Raw genomic sequence first — 20,970 nt, 5'->3', positions numbered from 1 at the left:
CTCGTTCTAACCTCAGCCGACCCTGAGCTAAGGACAAGGTCTTTAAGGCTTCTGCCCTCTAAAGTAGGCCTCTCAAGCGCAGGCGGCCTTCCGGTAGAGGCAGGGGCAGCCGGAACCCTTCGACTTTTTGAAGCAGGCTGGGAGGGCTCCTCTCCAGGCCTCTTCAGCATCTGCTCAAGAGAACGAGGAACATTCTTGCTCCCCGTCTGAAAAAGAAAAGAAGACAGTCGATTAGTATCAAAATAAACTTCAAATCATGCAAACGGTAAAAGAGCTTAGCCGGCGATTACCCCTTCATCTTTGGCCGCCAGTTGGGCCCTCTTTTTCTCAAGTTGATCCTTCCGGATCTCTGCTACAGACTTAGCCTGTGTCTTTTCGGGAGACACCATCTCTAATCCTTTCTCTGTAAGGAAGAAAAATAAAAAAATCAAAACTCATTCAAGTATGATACAGACGGCATAAAGTGTCGATTAACAATCATTATACGTCTGCTTCACATTGTGCTTAGGCCATAGGCGGAAAGGAACGCCTCGTCCTTTAGCCAGTCCGGATGAGGGACTTATTTTTTGGGGACAATGACTTTTGTCCCATCATTCAGAGGCAAAGGGGTCTTTTTGAAGAGACCTGGCTCCATTATTTAATCCCAAGCCTCCTCTAGTACTTTGGGAAGGGCACACTTCTTTCCAAGGAGAGCCGGGTGTGTGTTGTAGCGACACAGTCGGTGGTTTAGTTGCAGCGAGGAGGAAAAAACCATGTAAAACTTGCTCTTCCAGCTGCTCCTCTTAGACGGCTTGTTAAGCGTCATCATATATTCCGAATGCGTGGTCAATGTATACCACGCATTCCAGCCGCCTGGGGCACGGAGGTAGTGCATATGTGCAAACGCCTCCTAGCTAGGCGTTATGTTCTGCATCTCGCAGGCGGTTATGTACCCTAGTATATTCACCCAAGAGTTGGGTGTTAGCTACCAGACGTCAAGGTCGTAACCCCTTAGAATGGCCTTTATCGTATTATGGAGGGGGAATCGGAGGCTGGCTTTGAATGCCGCCTCATAGCAGCCAAAATAGTCATTGGCGTGGTCAAGGTCGTCATCCCAGACGACAGATGCCTCTACAAGTGGCACAATAATCTCCCATCCTTTACCAACCGGGCGCTTTTCTAAAAATGCCGGAAGGGTGACGTTTAAAGTGACCACATCCCGGGCGGTCATATGCGCTTCTGTTGGATTGTTGATAGAGAGCCACTTATATGCCTCCTCATCCTCTTGAGGGGCATCCGGTTCCATTGTTGACTCAATGGAGTCTAATTGCTGGACGGTCTCTTTGCCGCCTGTACTCTCGGATTCCTCCAAGATATCATCTCCAGGCGTGCTAGGTACGTCCGGCTGGTCATAAGGTACATCATCAGCCAGAGCTTCAGTTGAGCCGTCTTACACATATTTGGGGTCTACAGCCGTCCGTCTCGTCCGAGCCATTCTGTCCTGCACATGAACAGAGACGGTTGGATTCACAGAAGAGTAAGGGTGGTCCAAACACCCCCTAACGGCATCCCTAGTCCTAGACTCAACCGTGTCTGGTGACCGGCTGACAACTATCCAAGGCCGTGTCGTGTGTGTGTTGGGTGAGTCCATTATTCTTTAACAAGCTATACAACCGGAAAAAGCGCAAAAAAGTTGCAAGGGGCAGAGACGGTACCTTGAAGATGTATGAACACTGAAGACGGTTGACTCCTAGCAATAACCAATTGGAGAGCCAGGCTCCAATTGTGGAGAGACAAGATTTTGGTTCGTGGATGATGGTGAAGAAACCACCGCCTCGCAGAAGAACACCAAGATCAGAGAAATCGCCGGAAGAGGAAAGACCTGACCTTGGTAAAATTGCTAACCAAGGTTAGACAAAGTCAAACAATATTCAAAAAACTGATATAGGAGGATCAAGATTTTCGATTCTTGCCTAGGAAAATCAGCCCCTAACTGAGGATTCTGTTGACCAAGGGGAGAAGAATAAGGAAAGTTTTTCTAATTCTCTTAGCATGGAAACTGTAGACTTGGCAAAATCTTCTCAACGCCTAATACAATCGAAGGAAAATATTCCTTTTAATATAGGCAAATCTTCTAATAATCAATCAGCTCAAAGATAAAAGAGTGATAATCCTAAAAAGTGGCAAGAAGTTAGGAAACAGAATATGTCTCAAGATTCTATCCTAAAAGATATAACTAATGAGCTGTAACAACCAAGTCAAAAAAAAATCTTTGCAGTTAGAAGCTACCAATTCTGCCAACTCTCCAATCATCTTCATTCCAAGCCAACAAAGAAGCTATCCTTACTCCTACTCCTACTTTCACTGACATCGATTCCCTCTCAAACTCCACTAACTTCAATAGCCATGTCTCACCCATGCCCAATCTTGCTTCAGATTCTGCCGGAGAAGATTTTATGTGTAAGCGATCCGATGATGGAGCCGTACATGGGCATAGCAGACCCCCTGAGTCACAAATTGGAGATGGAGATTCACTCATGGTCTATGATGACGACATAAATGAAGCCAGAATTGATAGTAACCTTGAAGTTACCCAATGAAGTCAAACAAAGTTTGAGATACATCTTTGATGCCTATAATGCTGCTTTTTCCTCTGCAAAAGTTTCTATGAATAGTGAACATAACTTCAATTTTGATTCATACCCTATAACGTGTATGTTATGGAATGTTCAAGGTGTTGGGAGTCGTGAGTTTTTAATTACTTTGCATGAGGTGATTAAAGTCAACAAGCCTATGGTGTTTGCTCTTGTTGAGATGCATATGGGAGGAGATAGAGCTCTGCAAATTGCTGATGTTCTCAATTATTCTGGTCATATAAGGGTGGAAGCGCAAGGATTCAGTGGTGGAATTTTGGTGTACTGGAAGCCGGAATTGGTCACTATGGATTCTATAGAGCAAAGCAACCAATACATTACCATGGAGATAACACGGGTAGGTGAGACTCCATGGTTCTTCTCTGCGATATACGCTAGCCCTGATCCTGCAAAACGCCAAGACTTACTGCGTGACTTGAAAGATTTTGCTGCTAGGAATAACAAGCCTTGGCCTTTGGTCGGAAACTTCAATGAGACGAGGTATGGATGGGAAAGAAGTTCTAGTTGTTCCAACACTTCCAGGAGGTCTACTCAATTTAATCATTGGGTGGAAGACAACCAGTTGATCAAATTAGAATTTTCAGGCCCCTCTCACACTTGGGCACTTGGGAATTCTAAGGAAACTCATACAAGTGCTCGATTGGATTGTGGACTGTGCAACTCATAGTGGAGCCTTTTATTCGACAAAGTCAGAGTTAAACATCTCCCGACTTTGCAATTTGATCACTTCCCCCTGCTGATTTCTCCTAATGGTTTTGCGCCCCTTACCTCTCTAAATCGCCTTTTTCGGTTTCAAGCTGCCTAGTTAACTCACGAAAAATTTGATGAGTTTATCAAGGAAAAATGGAAGCTGAATGTTCCTTTAATCCATATACTAAAGACCTTTTCGGAAGACCTTCAAACTTGGAACCATAATGTTTTTCATAACATATTTCGTGAGAAAAGGTCATTGTTGGCTCATATAAATAGCATCCAAGTAGCGCCTGCTACTCAGAAAAATTCTGGACTGATTAAGTTGGAGGCGAAACTCAGGAGAGACCTCGATCAAGTCCTCAACCAAGAAGAGCTCCTTTGGTATCAAAAGGCAAGAGGGTGGATAGGCTAAAAGATGGTGATCGTAACACCACCTTTTTTCATTTGAGCACAGTTATTCGACGATTGAGAAATAAAATTGTCGCAATTAAAGATGACAATGATCAATGGGTGCATGATAAAGAACAGGTGAAAAATTTAATTGTGAATTATTTTACCTCGTTATTCACTGATGATGGAGCAGAAGGTGTTTATGATATCCCCTCTGGAGTTTGCACAGAATTTTCAGCTGAGGATCGAAACAAATTGAATCAACCATACAGTAAGTGTGATAATGATAATGTCATACAAAATATGGGCTCGCTAAAGGCACCCGGACCAGACGGTTTTTAGGCCCTATTTTATCAAAAAAACTGGGAATTAGTGGCTCCAAATTTCTATTCAATGGTGTTTTCAGTGTTAGAAGGAAAAGGTCTACCAGATTTGCTCAACAATACATTTCTTGTGCTAATTCCCAAATTGGATAATCCAGATTTTCCATCTCAGTTCCGTCCAATCGGACTTTGCAAAGTGACATACAAAATAATCACTAAAGCGATTGTTAATCGCATCAAACCTCTCCTGCCGAAAATGGTGGCTCAAGCTCAAACAAGTTTCGTTCTAGGGCGTCAAATAACTAACAATATTGTCATAGTTCAAGAGGTCATTCACAACATGAAAAAAAATAAAGGAGGGAAAGGCTACATGACTATCAAAATTGACTTCAAAAAAGCGTATGATAGACTAAAGTGGGCTTTTATCAGGGATACTCTCATGGAAATGAATTTCCCGATGCTAATGGTTGAAGTCATTATGGAATGTGTTACCTCCCCTTCGATGCTGGTTTTATGGAATGGAGAAAAAACAGAGGCCTTTTCACCAACTAGAGGAATCCGACAAGATGATCTGCTTTCTCCGTATTTATTTGTATTGTGTATGGAAAGACTTAATCAAGTCATCGAAGAAGCAATCTTTGAAGGAAAGTGGAAACAGATTTTTGCTAGTAGAGGCGGCCCTAGCCTTTCGAATCTTTTCTTTGTTGATGACTTAATGTTATTAGCGGAAGCGTTCATTGATCAAGCAATTGTGATACGAGATTGCCTTGATGGATTTTCCGCTGCTTCGGGAGAGAAAGTCAGCTTGAATAAATCCAGAGTGTACTTCTCTAATAACATGACAAAGGAGGCTTGTGTGAATATCAGTGAGGCTTTAGGCATGGAGTCTACTTCTGATCTTGGCACCTACCTAGGAATGCCAACTCTAACAAGTAGAGTCACGCGTGAGACATTTGCACACTTGTGTGAAAAAATTGACTGGAGATTGACAGGTTGGAAATCGAAATTTCTGTCATTAGCAGGTCGTATCACACTTGCAAAGTCAACCATTACAAGCTTGGCTAATTACTCTATGCATCAGCAAAAATACCTCGAACCGTTTGTGATGATATTAACAAACATACAAGACGATTTATTTGGGGTGGGAATGAAGAACGGGCCCGTATCCATCTTTTATCTTGGGATGCCCTGCAAATAATCTCGAGACAAAGGTGGATTAGGAATAAGGTCGGCACGACAAGCTAACGCTGCTTTCCTCACTAAGCTTGGGTGGAGAGTATTGACGGAGCCTAACGTGCTATGGTCAAGGGTCCTTCGATACTAATATTGCAAAGGAAGATGTGACATTGATATATTTGCTCCTACCTCAAACATGTCTAATGTATGGCGTGGCATAAGTGAGAATGCATATTGGTTAGTCAAGGGCTCAAAGGTTTCTATAGGAAATGGTCAACGAACTTTATTTTGGGATCATTCCTGGGCTTTTGACATACCTCTTAGAGAACTTGCTACTGCACCAATTCTTGAGAATATTAATGGGGCAATTGTAGAAGATATGTGGGAGCCAAATGTGGGATGGAAATGGGACTCCTTTGCTGATTTGATCCCTGCCCATGCTTGTCAACTTATAGTAGCGCATAAAGTGATTGAAGATCCTAAGGTGGGTGATTTAAGGTACTGGAAAGGTTCTCAATTAGGAAAATTTTCAATTAAAAATGCTATGCAGCTTATGCGTGATGATGACTCAATTCCTAGTGATCCATTATGGAATATAGCATGGAAAGTGCCTATTCAGCATATAATTCGTGCCTTTTTGTGGTTGGTGTTACACAATCGTTTGTTGTGTAATACTAATAGACTTAAAGAAATTTAACTGATGATCCTCGTTGTGTGAGATGCAACCAAAACGCAGATGAAACTCTCTTGTATCTTCTTAGGGACTGTCCAGCAGTCCGTGCAATTTGGCATAGCATAGGTGCATCTGCCAATTACCCTTCCTTTTGGAATGGTAATCTAAAGGAGTGGGTTAGCAAGAATCTTAAAGCTGATGGTTTGATATACTCAGAAAAATGGCCAGCTTGCTTCTCTCTTGTCTTGTGGTGGAATTGGAAGTGGAGAAGTTGTGTCTCTTTTGGAAGGAGTACTGAGATTCCTATCAACCCTGGTGACTTTATTAGAAACCGTGTTGATGAAACATGGGCTGCAATGTATGAAAGTGGCTCTACTCTGGAAGGAGTATTCTCGATCAAAAGAAGGACAGGAAGGAAGCACTTATTAGATGGTTAGCACCTCCTATGGACTGCTTTGCTCTTAATGCAGATAGAGCTTCAAAGGGCACACCAGGACTGGCAGGAGCAGGGGGTGTAATCAGAGATAATCGTGGGATCTTGATCAAGGGCTTTGCTGCACCTCTTGGTATCTGCTCTGCTTTCAAGGCAGAATTAACTGCTGTTGAGATTGGCCTTGAGATGGCAAAGTCAATGGGCATACACAAGCTACATTTACAGTTGGATAATCAAGCATGCGTGGAGGCTCTCAAGAATCCAGTTACCCAGAGAGGGGAGTGCTATCATATGTTAAATAATTGTCACAGCTTAATAAATTAGGAGGGTTGGTCTGTTTTTGTTTTTTATTGTTATCGGGAAGGGAATAAAATAGCCGATAGATTGACTAATTTAGGTGTCATCCAATCAAATGGTGTGGTCTATTTCGATGCTCCGCCATCGGAAATAAAGCACCTACTCCATGAGGATATCATAGGAATGGCCTTGCCACGTATGGTTGTGTCGTAGTTGTTATTTTGTACCGGTTTTTCCCACATTTGCATCAAAAAAAAAAAAAAAAGTTCCGTGTTGGTAATTGTGCCCGTCAAATCTTACCATTTTGACATTTAGAAGATGTACGCCGTAGCATTTACTCCGTAATTTATAGCGTTACTCCGTATTCATCAATACAATTGCGATGGCGTGGACCAAGTCAATCTTATTTAATTCCCAATAAATGACTTTTGTTTTATTTATAGTAGCGTTGACCATATATAAACAATTCCAACGACCTGTCATCACATTTTTCCTACCAACATTCTCTCACGCCATTCCCTCAAAAACCGCCCTCTCAGCCTCTTTCTCCGGCAACCTCCGCCGGCGACAGACGGCGGTGATCACGGCGGCGCTTCCAATTTCTTCTTCATCTTCTTCAATTTCCGGTGATTTTTCTTCCTTTCTCACGCTAATCTTCAAAATTAGGGCTCATTTGATTGATTTATTTTGTCATTTTTTTTTATTAATTATTTATGATTATCTACCACATGCTGATTAATTACAGAAAATCCTGCTAAATAATTGTTCTTCTTGATTATTAGTTTAATTAATCTTAGCTATCAATTAATTATTTAATTAACGAATATGCGAAGATATCAGGACAAAATAATAGTCATAGTCTATCCTTTTACCCAGTTTTTGACGATTAAATTATTATATATTTTGGTATGTTTTTTTAAAAAAAATTTATGCTAATACCTGTTTTCATTGTCTTATTTAATTTTATCTTTTGCCGGCTGCTGAAGAAGTTTTTGTGTTCTTCGTCAAAAATAATTGGCTGAATTTTCAATTGTAATTTCGGGTTCAGTTTTGTTTGAAGGTTTGTTTTCATTTATGATATTGATTAATTTCTATTTTTATAATTGTTATAATTTGATGTTGTTTATATTCAATTTGGTATGTATGATATATATATATTTTTTTGTCTTGGTATTTGTTTGAAATGGGAAATTGTGGAATTTTTCATGATATATAAGGTGGGATTGTTCCTTGAAAAAAAAAAAAAAAAAAAAACGGGATTGTTTGATATTTGTTGATATTCTATCTGTGGATTGCATATTGTTGCATGCTTTACGTACCATGTCAAATGTTAAGGTTAAGGTTTTGGTGGGTGGTTTGGAATTCACTTTGTTTGGAGATGAAATTGACTAAGAAATTGTTTTGCAATTATGATGTCTCGTGGTGAAAGGCTGGGAATTGACATTTGCAATTACATTTTTGGAAATTGGTTTCCCCATATATAGGGATGCTGAATGGATGAGACACAGGGAATGCAAGGAGAGGGAGACTGTAGTAGTAGTAGTAGTAGATATGATCCCGGGCTTGATTTTTTGAAATTTCGGAACTGTTTATATTTGAGGAAGTAATAGCAATGTGGCCTTTGTCTTTAAAACTTTGAAAGCGTTAAACTCTAAGAGTTTTATGGACTCAAATGTGACATTTTGACGAAAGAGAAAATTTTGGGAAGAACAATGGGGTTGTTTTTGTTGTTTGAATGTTGTTCCTGTTGAAAAAATTGTTTTGTTATACTTTATGTGAAGCGACATGACTAACATTGGTAATCCAGTTAAGGAGATTGTGGATTAAGGATGTCCTGCGATTTGGTAAAGTTTATGAAATGTCAGTTTCTTCTATATTGACATCTAGGCTCATGAGTCATGATGAAGGAAATAATTGTTCTTGTTGCGTTTTACGAACTAGTCACACAAAGATAGTATGTTCTCCATTAGTCCACTAAGGAGCGTGGACTTCTCTTCCCACAGGCATGCAGAGTAACTTGTAGTTTGTAACCTGCTTAGATGTGTTTTTTCCATTAAATCAAAGGTCCTGTATCTAAGAGATTGTGATGTGGACTGTACAGCAATCTAAGGAATTTTGGCTTTTAATTTATCTCTTATTATCTCAATGCTAGATATTGAGGAACTGACTAATGGCTAGATTTTTCTTTTGGCAAAGCTTCTTCAAGGTTGACAACTATGAGAACATGTAAAAATTATGAAGCTATTGTTAATTTTTAGTGAGGTGTATGTGGCAATATTCAGAATGAATACCAGCTGAAAGATTGGCATATCAAGAAATTATAAAAGAATTTGGTAAATATGGAGGAGAAGAAAGGAGGAATAAAAGAAAATACAGTTAGTTATTGTACACGGTTGCTGACTTTAGCTTGCTATAGTTTTTTCAATTAAGCTTTAAGAAAATTGTGGAATCAAGCTGCCTTTTGTCCACCAAGGTTTGGAGCAAATTATAGTACTACAAATTACTTTTATTATGGAATATAGGATATGATGGAATATCAACAGAGGCATCCCTGTCCTGATAGATGTATATGATTTTGATACACTGAAATTGTATGCTGCAGTAATACCTAGGAAAATTTGGCCTGTGAGAAGAAGCTGTAATCTCTCTCTCTCTCTCTCTCTCTCTCTCTCTCTCTCTATGTCTTCTGTAACTGTAGCCTTGTGTGAACACTCGTCCTATATAATGTTTTAATATTTGTCGCTTACTGACTAATCCATAAAATATAGTCAGTTCCACCTTAGGTTTCAGGTGATGCTATCCTTCAAAGTTTAAGCAATTGAAGTATAGAATTTGTCATAGAAGAATTTGAAAAATAAAGATGGATGTGAGGAATTTTAGGAGGGCTTAAATATTGATATAGGCTTTTAATAGGCAAGACCTTATTTGAACAGATTTTAATTTGACAAGGTATACCTTACACATATTACAGCTATTTTCGCTTTATTCTAGTCATTGAAGATGTTGAGAAGGAATTTGTGAAAATGTAAAATAAGTTTGGATGTGTGCTTTACTGCTCATTGGAATTTTGGTTAGTTTCCGTACTGATGTCTGATTTGGGGGCTTCATGCTTGGCGATTTTGGTGTATTTGCTGACTGCTGCCATGATACGGAGTAAAAGTTTTCTTGGGGGTAAATGGTCTTAAGTACATAATGGTTGACTGTCTGGTCTCTTAAGTTAACAGGCAGAAATGTCATAGGGATTGATATCTATTGCAAATTTTCACTTATGTATATGACAAAAGCATTAGTGTAAGGCTGATGAGTGAAGATAAATTCTTCCTTTTCAATAATTCAGTCTTGCCTCTATGGTGCTCCTTGTAAATTTTATTGCTTTTATTTTATAAAAAAACTTTTTGTCCAATTTTAGTCTAAGATCCATTGTGTCTCCTATCATCCTAGAAATTTCTTCTAGTGCATAGCAGATTCTGTTTTGTTTTAGCGCATTGTATTATTACTAGATAACATCTTTCCTTTCCTTTGTTTAATTGGTCATGGCTTCATGGGTGTCTCCATTACATGCTTGGTCTCTTATTTGCCAAACTTCTGGTTTTTGCATGCAAAATTGCTAACATTATAAGCTGCTTGCTTTTGTAATACTGTACTGTATAATTTACTGTACTATTTAATATAACATACTTTGTACCTGTTAATTTTTTAGTCTCTAAGTTTCTAGACTTATTCTTGCTCTCCCAATTCAGGAAGACAGAAATTGCCGGTTGGGTTGGTCCGACCAAGAAAGGCATGGGAGTTTTGGGCATTGCTTGGGCCTCCTGACCTGAGACGCCCTTGTTACATGAGAATTGAGATACTACTGCGGTGAATTGTTGTCTTGTTTCCCAAACATGAGCTCATTATTCTTCCTCTTTAGATTTATGAGGCAATCTTTTGATGCATAATTTTGGCAGCCTAGTGAAAGGGAGAGAATATGAGTTGCTTTGGCTGTTTTGGAGGAGATGCAGCCCATAGAACTTCAGACAATGGAGGTGGTTATATGCCCAGAACTCTAGCAGGTATTTTAGTTGATGCTGACAGCTTGTATTTTGTAAAATATGATGCCTTCTAAGCATATAGCTGAGAACAACTGAAATAGAATCTCTGTTAAGCTTGTTCAATTTCACCCTCACCTTTTAAATGAATGAAATAGAGGAAACGGTTATTGAGAGTTTTCTGTCTTATTGCTGTTTTTTCACTCATCATAATGTTGAAAACACATTATGAGGTTACTGATCTTAAATCACCCAATTGGCTTTTCTCAACTCACCCGAACTCACAGTTGTCAGTGATTACTTAATATCTTAAATGTATCATACTGAATAGAATTGTAACGCTAGAAATCTGTGAGCAGTTATACTTTATTTTTTATTTTTTATTATACATGCACATATGTGTGCCTGTCTGTGTGTGTTTGAATTGATGTCCGAAAGCCTGATTTATTGTGTTAAGTCTGAGCCTCTAGGCATCTTTGGTTTATTTTTTATCATATGCTATTTTATCAGTCTTTTCTGTGTTTTATATGTAATAAAAATAAATAAATTTTTGTAGGGAGAGATGGAAATTATCAGTTAGTTGATAGTGCACCTAGCAAGCCACCAGTGAGAGTTCAGCCTATAGCTGTCCCTAAAATTTCAGTGGAAGAACTACGAGAAGTTACAGAGAACTACGGTTCCAATGCTTTAATAGGGGAGGGCTCATATGGCAGAGTGTACTATGGGGTGCTTAAAAATGGGCGTGCAGCAGCTATAAAAAAACTGGATGCCAGCAAACAGCCAGATGAAGAATTTTTAGCTCAGGTCTAGAACTTCCAGAATCATATTAAAATTTTGTTCTGCTATAGTGCTATTTTTACCATTATAATGCTGGGGTGCTTATTTAACCTTTTTATTTGCAGGTTTCTATGGTTTCAAGGCTAAAACATGAAAATTTTGTTGAATTGCTTGGTTACTGTGTTGATGGTAACCTACGTATTCTTGCATATGAGTTTGCATCAAATGGATCTCTTCATGACATTCTTCACGGTAAGCTGTATTCTGAGTTGTTTGGAGCCTAGACCTACAATATTTTTGATTTACCCATTGCCCCTTTTCTCTTATTACTACTGCCTTCCCAGATTGTTTGGTTTTTTCTTCATGTAATAAGCGTTTAGCCTTAACTAAGCTTTGGACTTTTTACCTTTTGTTTCTTATGAATTATTATTAAGGTGGAAGATAAGTTTTGATGCTTTCTCATCATCTTGTGCAAGGACTGAGGGCTAATGATAGATATCAATTTATTTACTGCATTTGGTCATTATATGGTGATATGTGGTCCTTTTTTCATTAGTTGATTCAATATCTTAGTACTGTATATTTAACTTTGTGAGTTTGAATGCTCAGTGCATATTGGTGAGTATGTACTTGTAGTTAAGCTAATGAAACTGGAAATGTGTTTTTGTTTTATTGGAAGTGGTAATTTATTTTCATCAATATTTACGTACTCCTGTTATATTTTATCTAGGGAGGAAGGGTGTCAAAGGAGCACAACCTGGGCCTGTTCTGTCGTGGACACAACGTGTTAAAATTGCAGTAGGTGCTGCCAGGGGGCTTGAGTTTTTGCATGAGAAGGCTGCTCCCCCTATTTTTCACCGTGATATCAAGTCTAGTAATATACTGCTCTTTGATGATGATGTTGCTAAGATTGGTGATTTTGACCTGTCAAATCAAGCTCCAGATATGGCAGCACGACTTCATTCGACAAGAGTTCTTGGAACTTTTGGCTACCATGCACCAGAGTAAGGACTTCAAATTCCATTTTTTCTATGTGTAATCACTCAGTATGTTGGGGAATTTTTATTACCACATATGACTATCAAAATGGTCTTTTTCATTTATAGTATTAGACTAGGGCTCACATATGCGGTGTGGATTGAGATGGTTACTTTACTCAAAGTATCAGACTAATCCCCTTGACACCCTGTATACGAGCGGCCAAGGATGGCTACTATAATCAAAGTGTTATAGTGTATGAATGGCTCAAGGATAGTTTAGACAGTGCCAAAGTCTTCTGATATTTGTTAATCTTCTTGACACCCTGCATTAGACTAACATGGTGTAAAGTGGGATGGTTACTTAAATTAGAGTATTAGGCTAGTATAGTAATAGTGTATAAATGGCCGAAGATAGTTTTTAACACAGGCGTTTGTGACTTAGACCCATGACACCCTGCATTAGACTAACTTGGTGTGGATTGTGATGGTTTCTTAAAATAGAGTTTTAGACTAGTATAGTAATAGTGTATGAATTGCCAATGATAGTTTTCACACTGGCGTAGTCTTCTGGTTGTTCTGTGAATTTATCCCCTTGATACCCTGTAGATCCGAAACAATGTTTCCAGAAGACCTAATATCTATAGAGCCTCACAGGAGTCACAGCACACACCACTGGAGGGGTGGTTCTTTGGGCCTTGACTCCTTAGTCCTCATAATGACATCCCTTTTTCTCCCGTATTTTTTTGTTTGGTTATCTTCTTTTCTTTTGAATTTTAGGAATTGCATTATCTGTTTTTTTTTTTTTTTTTTCTTTCAGCTCCAGGGCCCCTTGAAATCTAAATACCCTAGAGAATTAAATGGCTGTATGGCCTTAGTATGCCGTGATTTTTTTTTTTTTCCTGCTTCTATGGCTATGTACATCTTACGCTTTCTAGACCTTTATTGATTTTTGACTTAATGCTTTTGGTAAGCCTCTTACTGTTGCACCAAAGGTAATATCTTCTTATTTTCTTATAAAGTAGTGATGGTGATTATTGGTTGCCTGATTTGGTGCTGGTATGTAAATTAATGATTCAGGATCCTATCCTTCATCACCAAAAAAATCTCTGAGCATGTTTACATATGTAATTATATGATTCATGTGTAACAGGCCTTCATGTTTAGCGGCTTTGTATTTCTGTTGAAGGGAGTATTATTAAATTTATGTTCAACTAGGTCAATCTCTACAGTCGCAGAAACATCCGAACACTGGCGGCTTGATGATTAAGCAAAGAGTCTCCTCTTTAGTCATAGAATGGAGTACCTTCAGATTTATTTAGCTTCCTCTATCTAATTATAAGATTCACTCTCCATTTATGTTGCCTCTTATTTGATCATTGTTGTTCATGTCCTTAGGTATGCAATGACGGGGCAGCTTAATGCCAAGAGTGATGTGTACAGTTTTGGCGTTGTCTTGCTTGAGCTTCTCACTGGTCGGAAACCTGTTGATCATACCTTACCTCGTGGACAGCAAAGTCTGGTGACATGGGTACTTATTATTTTGCTCTGTTCTCTGATTTTTCTAGTACAGATAACTAGGCTTTACACCTAACACATGCATAAATTTTATGATGTCAGGCTACACCTAAACTCAGTGAAGACAAAGTCAAGCAGTGTGTTGATCCAAGACTCAATGGAGAGTATCCTGCCAAAGCTGTTGCGAAGGTATACGTTTTTCATGCCTGGATTATTCTCCTTTTTAGGCTTGAATAACAGTTGGTGGTTGTTAAATGACATGCTTTCTTTCTGTGCAAGGTAGTTTTTTCTGACAAATGAATTAATACAAGAATCTATGCTAATACATTGGCTCATTATGCAGATGGCTGCAGTTGCTGCATTGTGTGTACAGTATGAATCTGATTTTCGGCCAAACATGAGCATTGTTGTCAAGGCACTCCAACCTTTGTTAAATGCTGCGCGGCATGTTGCCAGCCATGATGTTCCAAGCTCATGAACAATTTGATCTCTCCTTCCCTGCCATTTGTCCGTCTTATTATGTGGCTATGGTTTTTGGTAGTACAAAGTATACATGAGAGAAAATTTTCTGGACTACAGAAAAATTATTCTAGCTTGTGCAGTGCTCACTTTTGGTTGATAAGCTGTAATTTTGGTTTGCTAATAGTGTGGTTATTGATTTATTGTGTGGTCTGGATGTTGATGTCGTATTTTTCCAGCTCATACACTTCGGTTGAATGAAATTATAGCTGTTTATTATTGAAGTATATATATTCTTCGTATGTTATGTTAAACTCCCATGAAGCGAGGACTAATTCTTTTTTTGTACATTTTTTTTTACTGCTCAGTACAAGTAGAAAGATTAGGTCATTTTTCTAGCAGTAATGCCAGGTTTGTGAGCCCCTAAATAGTCTCCTGTCTAGTGTCTACCTTATCTACAGAGTACCTTTCAAATAACAAGTTTAAATGGTAACTAGCCCTATATTCTGATGATAACCATCGGTCTATCATATACTCTGTCCAGATGATTACTTCCCTCTCTATGGGCAAGGATTGTAGTACATCTAAGACTAATAATTGTCGAGCAACCTTATGCCGATCCAATGGTGGTGTTGCAGCTGTTTCCACTCCATATGATGGTGATGCTATGGCCTTTTTTACTTTGACACTACATGAAGAGAAGAAAGTAAGTGCAATAGACATTTCATTTTCCTACCCTTTGCCTTAATGGTGTTACAGCTGATACAGAAAGGGCTGACTAATATGCTAATAGCCATAATCTGCCTAAAACAGCTCCAATTATGTTCATGTTACACACTGGGAAAATTGTGCAGAAATTTAGACAAAGGAAGTGAAAAATATGCATTAAACACGGGAATACAAGATAATAGTTCCTCCGTATCTTTTTAGTTGACACGTTAATTTAGTCACATTTGTCAATGCACAAAATCAACCAGTAGTATCTTTAATTACTGATAAGCAAAAATGTGATACTTTGAAAATTTATTTCATGACGAATCTAACAAGATTTCACATGACTATAATTTTCAAATTGACTTGAAGTCTTCTCTTTTCACTCAATCAAATTTCATGCCAACACACATACATGCTTGAACACATAAGCTCACCCTTTTTTTAATTATAATCGGATAAGTTAATAAAGTATGGTATCAAAACTTCAAGAGCAGTGATTATTAACCAAGCAAACTCAGTAACATAGGAGGATTCCCTTACCTCCCCTCTACGCTCAAGCGTTATCTTGTTTGGTAGTGAATGATAATATGTAAGTAATATATTACTAATTACTTCGCACTCTGTACAAGATTACAAAAGTATGTTCATCAAAATTTCTCCACTTACCAATTCATTAATGACATTTTAATCCTTTTCCACCTATTTCAATTCCCATCCTAATAATTTGCCTCTCTTGGTAATATTTTGTTGGGAATAGATGGGGTAGAACCCTAAATCTATTCCTACTCTTTATTCCCAAACCAGAGAAACAAATATAGGACTTTTCACCAATTGGAAATAAAATATTTCCACTAAACTCCCAGGCCAGCCTTAAACAGTCCCATATATATTTTCTCCGTTTTGTGATAATTAGAACACTTTATTTTCAAGGGGTATCAATTAACAAACATCCCCGAAGGGAAGTTAGTGACTTTAAGCAATTTCATCCACTCCCGGTAGAACTAACCCTCAAACTTGTGATATCACCTCCAATATCACTTTGGCTATCTCTCAAGCTTTTAACGATTCCCAGGTAATATCAAGCCATTCCAAATGATCCAACCGAACGATCTCTTAAGATGGTGGTTGGAGATGGTTGGCGGAGTCTCGAAGGGGAGGGGTGGCTATGGTGTTTTAGGATTTGAGAGGAGAAAAGGGATAGCGAGAAAGGGAAAGAGGATGGAAAAACCTAAGGGATAAGAAATCAAGTAATCAAGAAATGACAAAGAAATATGTAAAACAAACCACCCCAATGGGAATATAGTATGTTAATTCTCTTACCCACTACCCCAACCTAACAGCCCCTTAATGCGACTCGTAGAACTACATGTAACCGGTGTATATATTGATTTGTGCCCTTTTCCTCTTTGTACTTCCCCTTTACCTTTGAATGCTTGATCCAAAAATTGATAAACTTTATTCATATATCATTTTTATTTTTATTTTCTGTTCAAAATTACATCTCTTTGTAACCTTAGATCTTCAATTTGATTTGTTCAACTTGTAATATCCTTGGAATCAATGGATGGTTTGGCTGAAAAAGTTGTTGATGGGGTTAGTGATTCCGGTGTTGTGGCTCTTGTATCAGGGGATGGCACTACTATTTCGGAGGTTTCGGGTCCTGAACTGGATGTTGTGCCTGCTGGAATTGATATTGAGGGTCTTGATTCAGAAATTGAGGCTCCAGTTCCTTATATTGTCGAAACCCAGATTGACCTTGAAGTTCTTGACACTCCAGACTGTGATGATTGGGAAAATAATTTGGACATACAACTCAATTCCCCCAACCTTCACTCTGTTTCTGATGGTATGATTTAAAATCCTAACCCACTATTGTTAGTGATTACTTAATAAACTATGATTAACCGATTGTTCGTGAGCGCCTTGCTTTGGATGTTGTGAAAGCATTTGATTTCATAGTGTTACAAATCTGCTGATAGTCTTAGAGATACTCTGTGTATCATGCTGAATAGAATTGGTCTGTGTGCTGTTAATACATATGCATGTGTGCCTGTCTGTGTTTGATTTGAAGTTCTTGATGTCAGAAATCTTAATTTATTGTGGCGACGCATCCTTGGTTTATTTTCTTTTTCATATGCTGTTAGTTTCTGAGTTTTAAAAGTAAAAATTTATTAATGTAGGGAGAGATGGAAATGATCAGTTAGTTGATGATGAACCTAGCAAGCCACCAGTGGAAGTCCAGCCTATTGTTGTCCCTCAAATTTCTGTGGATGAACTACGGGAAGTTACAGAAAACTACAGCTCCAATGCTTTAATAGGGGAAGGCGCATATGGCAGCGTGTACTATGGTAAGCTTAAAAATGGGCGTGCAGCAGCTATAAAAAAACTGGATGCCAGCAAACAACCAGATGACGAATTTTTATCCCAGGTTTACAACCTTTGAAATCATATTGAAATTATTGATCTACTAAAGTGCTATTTTTACCTTAGAAAACTGTGATGCTTATTTTATCGTTTTTATTTGCAGGTTTCTATGGTTTCAAGGCTAAAACATGAAAATTTTGTTGAATTGCTTGGTTACTGTGTTGATGACAACCTACATATTCTTGCTTATGAGTTTGCATCCAATGGAACTCTTCATGACATCCTTCATGGTAAGCTGGAATTTGTGGTGTTTGGAGCCTAAAGGCCTTTAATTTCCTTTATTTTCCTTTGCCCCTTTTGTCTTATTAGTTATTACTATTGCCTTTTGTCCAGATTGATTGATATTTTCTTTATGCAAGATTTTTGGGCCTTATTTAAGCTTTGGACTTTCTATCTCTTGGTTCTTATGAATAAGATAAATGATGCGTTTCTCATCATCTCATGTAAGGACTAAGGACTACTAAATGATATGAAATGTTTATTGCTGCAGGTTGTCGTTATATGGTGATTCATGGTCCTTTTTTCATTAATCTGTTCAAAATCTAAGTGCTGCAAGAAACATGAACTAGCTGTTATGCTATGTGAGTTTGAATAATCTGTGCGTATTAGTGAGTTTCTTTTAATTTGATTTGTACTTGTAGTTAAGCCATTGAAACTTGTCATGTGTGTTCACAGAGACTTTTTGTTTTTATGTCTTGGAAGTGAAAATTTATTTTCGTCAATTTTTACATACTCCTGTTATACTTTGTCTAGGGAGGAAGGGTGTTGAAGGAGCACAACCTGGGCCTGTTTTGTCATGGGCTCAACGGGTTAAAATTGCAGTAGGTGCTGCCAGGGGGCTTGAGTTTTTGCATGAGAAGGCAGCTCCCCCCATTTTTCATCGTGATATTAAGTCTAGTAATATACTGCTCTTTGATGATGATGTTGCTAAGATTGGTGATTTTGATCTGTCAAATAAAGCTCCGGATATGGCAGCACGACTTCATTCTCGTGGCTATCATGGACCTGAGTAAGGATCTTTTCTCCTGTTTTTTTAACCTCTATTTGGAATTACTCAGCATGTTGGGGAATCTTTATAAACCATAAATGACCTTCCAAAAGATTTTATTTTATCTTTCAGCAATCAAGGAAATATTTTGGCTGACCAAGGCTCACTAATGTGGTGTGGATTGGATTGGTTACTTATGTTAAAGTATCACACTAGTATAATAATAGTTTATGAATGGCCTAGGATAGTTTTAACACCAGGCCACTGGCATAATCTTCTGGTAGTTCTGTGACTTAATTTCGTTGACACCCTGTAGAGCCGAAACAACATAAAAAAAAAAAAAAAAAAATCCTAGTGTCTTGAGGGCCTCATGACACATGCTACTGGAGGGGTGTTTACGAAACTAGAGTACTCGACTCCCCTCCGTAGGGAGTACTATTATGATTAGTCATAGGATGGAGTACCTTCAGGTTTTATTAGCTCTCTATCCAATTAGAAGATTCACTCTTGAACTATTTTGCCTTTAATCTGATTATTGTTCATGTGGAAATGTTTTATGTCTGTAGGTATGCGATGACAGGGCAGCTCAATGACAAGAGCGATGTGTACAGTTTTGGTGTTGTATTGCTTGAGCTTCTCACTGGTCGGAAACCTGTTGATTATACCTTACCTCGTGGACAGCAAAGTCTGGTGACATGGGTACTCGTTATTTTGCTCTGTTTTGTGATATTTTTTGGTACAAATGACTTAGATTTGCTTCTAACACAGTGCATATGCTTAATGATGTCAGGCTAGACCTAAACTCAGTGAAGACAACGTCGAGCAGTGTGTTGATCCTAGGCTCGATGGAGAATATCGTGGCAGAGGTGTTGCCAAGGTTATTAAATTCGAGATTCTACTTTAAATTGAAAGGGGCTTTTAAAATTGAATCGTAAAATCAAATATGCATAATAAAGATGTCATATTCGAATTTAATTGAATATATTTAACTTATAAGTTAAAAGTCTAATTATTAATAGAAAATAGTTGTTCACTCAATAAACAACCAATAATAGACAATGTATATTTATAAATAACTTTGTAGACATGTTTTAAACTTGTAAAATTTTCGCTATTTGAGAGAAATATGCACCAGGTAGAAGAGTGGGACCATGGAGGGGTTAAACGAGGGAAAGGGAGACCGAAAATGACTTGATTGGAAGGAGTTAGGAAGGATATGAAGTATATGGATTTGCATGAGGATGAATCGTTGGATCGTAAGGGATGGAGGAGGAAGATTTATGTCGATGACTACACGGAATAATCAAATTTGGTTCACGTTAGCCGACCCCACTTATGGGATTAAGGCTTTAATTGATTGATTGATTGATTGATAGAGAGAAATATGTATCAGGTGGGATCGTAAATCAAATCGTATGGACATACATAAATTGTAAGATTTTAAGCATAAAATCGGGATTTTAATAACTATGGGTGTTGCACTGATATACATCTTTCATGCATGGATAATTCTTTCTTTTAGGCTAGGATACCAATTTGTTGGTGGTTGTTAAATGACATGCTCTCTCTATGTGCAAGTAAATTTTACTGACTAATGAATTAATACTAGAATCTATGCTAATACATTACATCATTATGCAGATGGCTGCAATTGCTGAATTGTGCTTAAATCCTGAACCTGATTTTCGGCTAAACATGAGCATCGTTGTCATGGCACTCCAACCTTTGTTAAATGTTGCACCATACATAGCCAGCCAGACATGTTAAGGTGTATGTGAAGTTGGGTTGGGACGAATGTCGTCTTTCATTTTACTTAATTGCTTTTTTTTTTTTTTTTTTAAAAAAAACCTTTGGAAAGATGTGTATTTGAGACTTTGAGTAGCATGGGTCAACACTCAAAAGTCAACATCATCTTTGAGTAATCTGTATAGGGTTGTTTTGGGTTTGTTGTATTGGTTAGACGATTATTTTGATACATGGGTAATCGGGGTTGCAGAGGACCCTTGGCAGACAAGGCAAGTTACTAGGCTCAATCCCAGTCCAATCAGGATAAGTCATTTTTTTTAATGTTTTTTCAGTGGTCCTACACGGTTTTACTAGTCCTTAAGGATTGGATTTTACGTGTAGGAAAAAAAAGAGTATATTATCACAAGGAGTCCTAGTCTAATTAGGTGTTTATTTATATTGCCTATACTAAGGGTCTTAGGATGTGTATTTGTGTTTGATTGAGATTAATGAAGTTTAGAGTTTTGTAATATAAGTAGGTGAGATGCTTATTCTAATGAGTTAAATGCTTATTTATTTTGTTTATGTAGATGTTATTTGTTGTGGGAATATGTGGGTGCATGAAGATTATTAGTGTTCCTCGGGGCACAATCAATCATATCTTCCATATGTTTGCTGTGTAGCATTGTGGCAATATATTGATTTTTGAAGATTGAGGTTGAATAGGTAGCAATTAAATCTA

The 20,970-nt window shown here is 38.0% G+C and overlaps 3 protein-coding genes across 8 annotated transcripts; all 3 read left to right on the top strand.

Moving 5' to 3' along the window:
* The first annotated feature begins 2,538 nt into the window (after positions 1–2,538).
* On the top strand, positions 2,539–3,300 carry LOC110719162. Its single transcript, XM_021898065.1, has one exon. It carries the CDS (start codon positions 2,539–2,541, stop codon positions 3,298–3,300), a length of 762 nt encoding a protein of 253 aa, XP_021753757.1.
* A 3,784-nt stretch (positions 3,301–7,084) lies between these two features.
* Positions 7,085–14,725, top strand: LOC110719430 (pto-interacting protein 1-like). Of its 6 annotated transcripts, none has more exons than XM_021898374.1 (10): positions 7,085–7,244; positions 7,608–7,678; positions 10,359–10,476; positions 10,566–10,670; positions 11,203–11,450; positions 11,549–11,675; positions 12,154–12,427; positions 13,799–13,931; positions 14,021–14,107; positions 14,262–14,725. In XM_021898374.1, exons 4-10 carry the CDS (start codon positions 10,586–10,588, stop codon positions 14,394–14,396), a joined length of 1,089 nt encoding a protein of 362 aa, XP_021754066.1. In that variant the 5' UTR covers positions 7,085–7,244; positions 7,608–7,678; positions 10,359–10,476; positions 10,566–10,585; the 3' UTR covers positions 14,397–14,725. The 6 variants fall into 6 exon arrangements, with proteins under 6 accessions (XP_021754066.1, XP_021754064.1, XP_021754067.1 ...); XM_021898372.1 differs by having other exon boundaries at positions 7,605–7,678; XM_021898375.1 differs by lacking the exon at positions 7,608–7,678.
* Positions 14,726–15,921: 1,196 nt separating this feature from the next.
* LOC110719429 (pto-interacting protein 1-like) lies at positions 15,922–20,817 on the top strand. The gene is made up of 7 exons (XM_021898369.1): positions 15,922–16,937; positions 17,272–17,519; positions 17,619–17,745; positions 18,269–18,524; positions 19,070–19,202; positions 19,294–19,380; positions 20,145–20,817. Exons 1-7 carry the CDS (start codon positions 16,652–16,654, stop codon positions 20,268–20,270), a joined length of 1,263 nt encoding a protein of 420 aa, XP_021754061.1. The 5' UTR covers positions 15,922–16,651; the 3' UTR covers positions 20,271–20,817.
* The last annotated feature ends 153 nt before the right edge of the window (positions 20,818–20,970 follow it).

Source organism: Chenopodium quinoa, unplaced genomic scaffold (genome assembly GCF_001683475.1).
Source record: "Chenopodium quinoa cultivar QQ74 unplaced genomic scaffold, ASM168347v1, whole genome shotgun sequence".
In the NCBI taxonomy this organism is placed as follows: Eukaryota; Viridiplantae; Streptophyta; class Magnoliopsida; order Caryophyllales; family Amaranthaceae; genus Chenopodium; species Chenopodium quinoa.
Note: the sequence above shows the minus strand (reverse complement) of the source record. Positions and strands in the feature narration are given on the sequence as shown.

Bases quoted from the DNA above. Each gene is read 5' to 3' on its own strand.
- LOC110719162 (XM_021898065.1), top strand. From the start codon at position 2,539: ATGAAGCCAGAATTGATAGTAACCTTGAAGTTACCCAATGAAGTCAAA.
- LOC110719430 (XM_021898371.1), top strand. From the start codon at position 10,586: ATGAGTTGCTTTGGCTGTTTTGGAGGAGATGCAGCCCATAGAACTTCA. The intron at 11,451-11,548 runs GTCTAGAACTTC...TTTTATTTGCAG, and splicing joins ATGAAGAATTTTTAGCTCAG to GTTTCTATGGTTTCAAGGCT. The intron at 11,676-12,153 runs GTAAGCTGTATT...TATTTTATCTAG, and splicing joins TCTTCATGACATTCTTCACG to GGAGGAAGGGTGTCAAAGGA.
- LOC110719429 (XM_021898369.1), top strand. From the start codon at position 16,652: ATGGATGGTTTGGCTGAAAAAGTTGTTGATGGGGTTAGTGATTCCGGT. The intron at 17,520-17,618 runs GTTTACAACCTT...TTTTATTTGCAG, and splicing joins ATGACGAATTTTTATCCCAG to GTTTCTATGGTTTCAAGGCT. The intron at 19,203-19,293 runs GTACTCGTTATT...TAATGATGTCAG, and splicing joins AGCAAAGTCTGGTGACATGG to GCTAGACCTAAACTCAGTGA.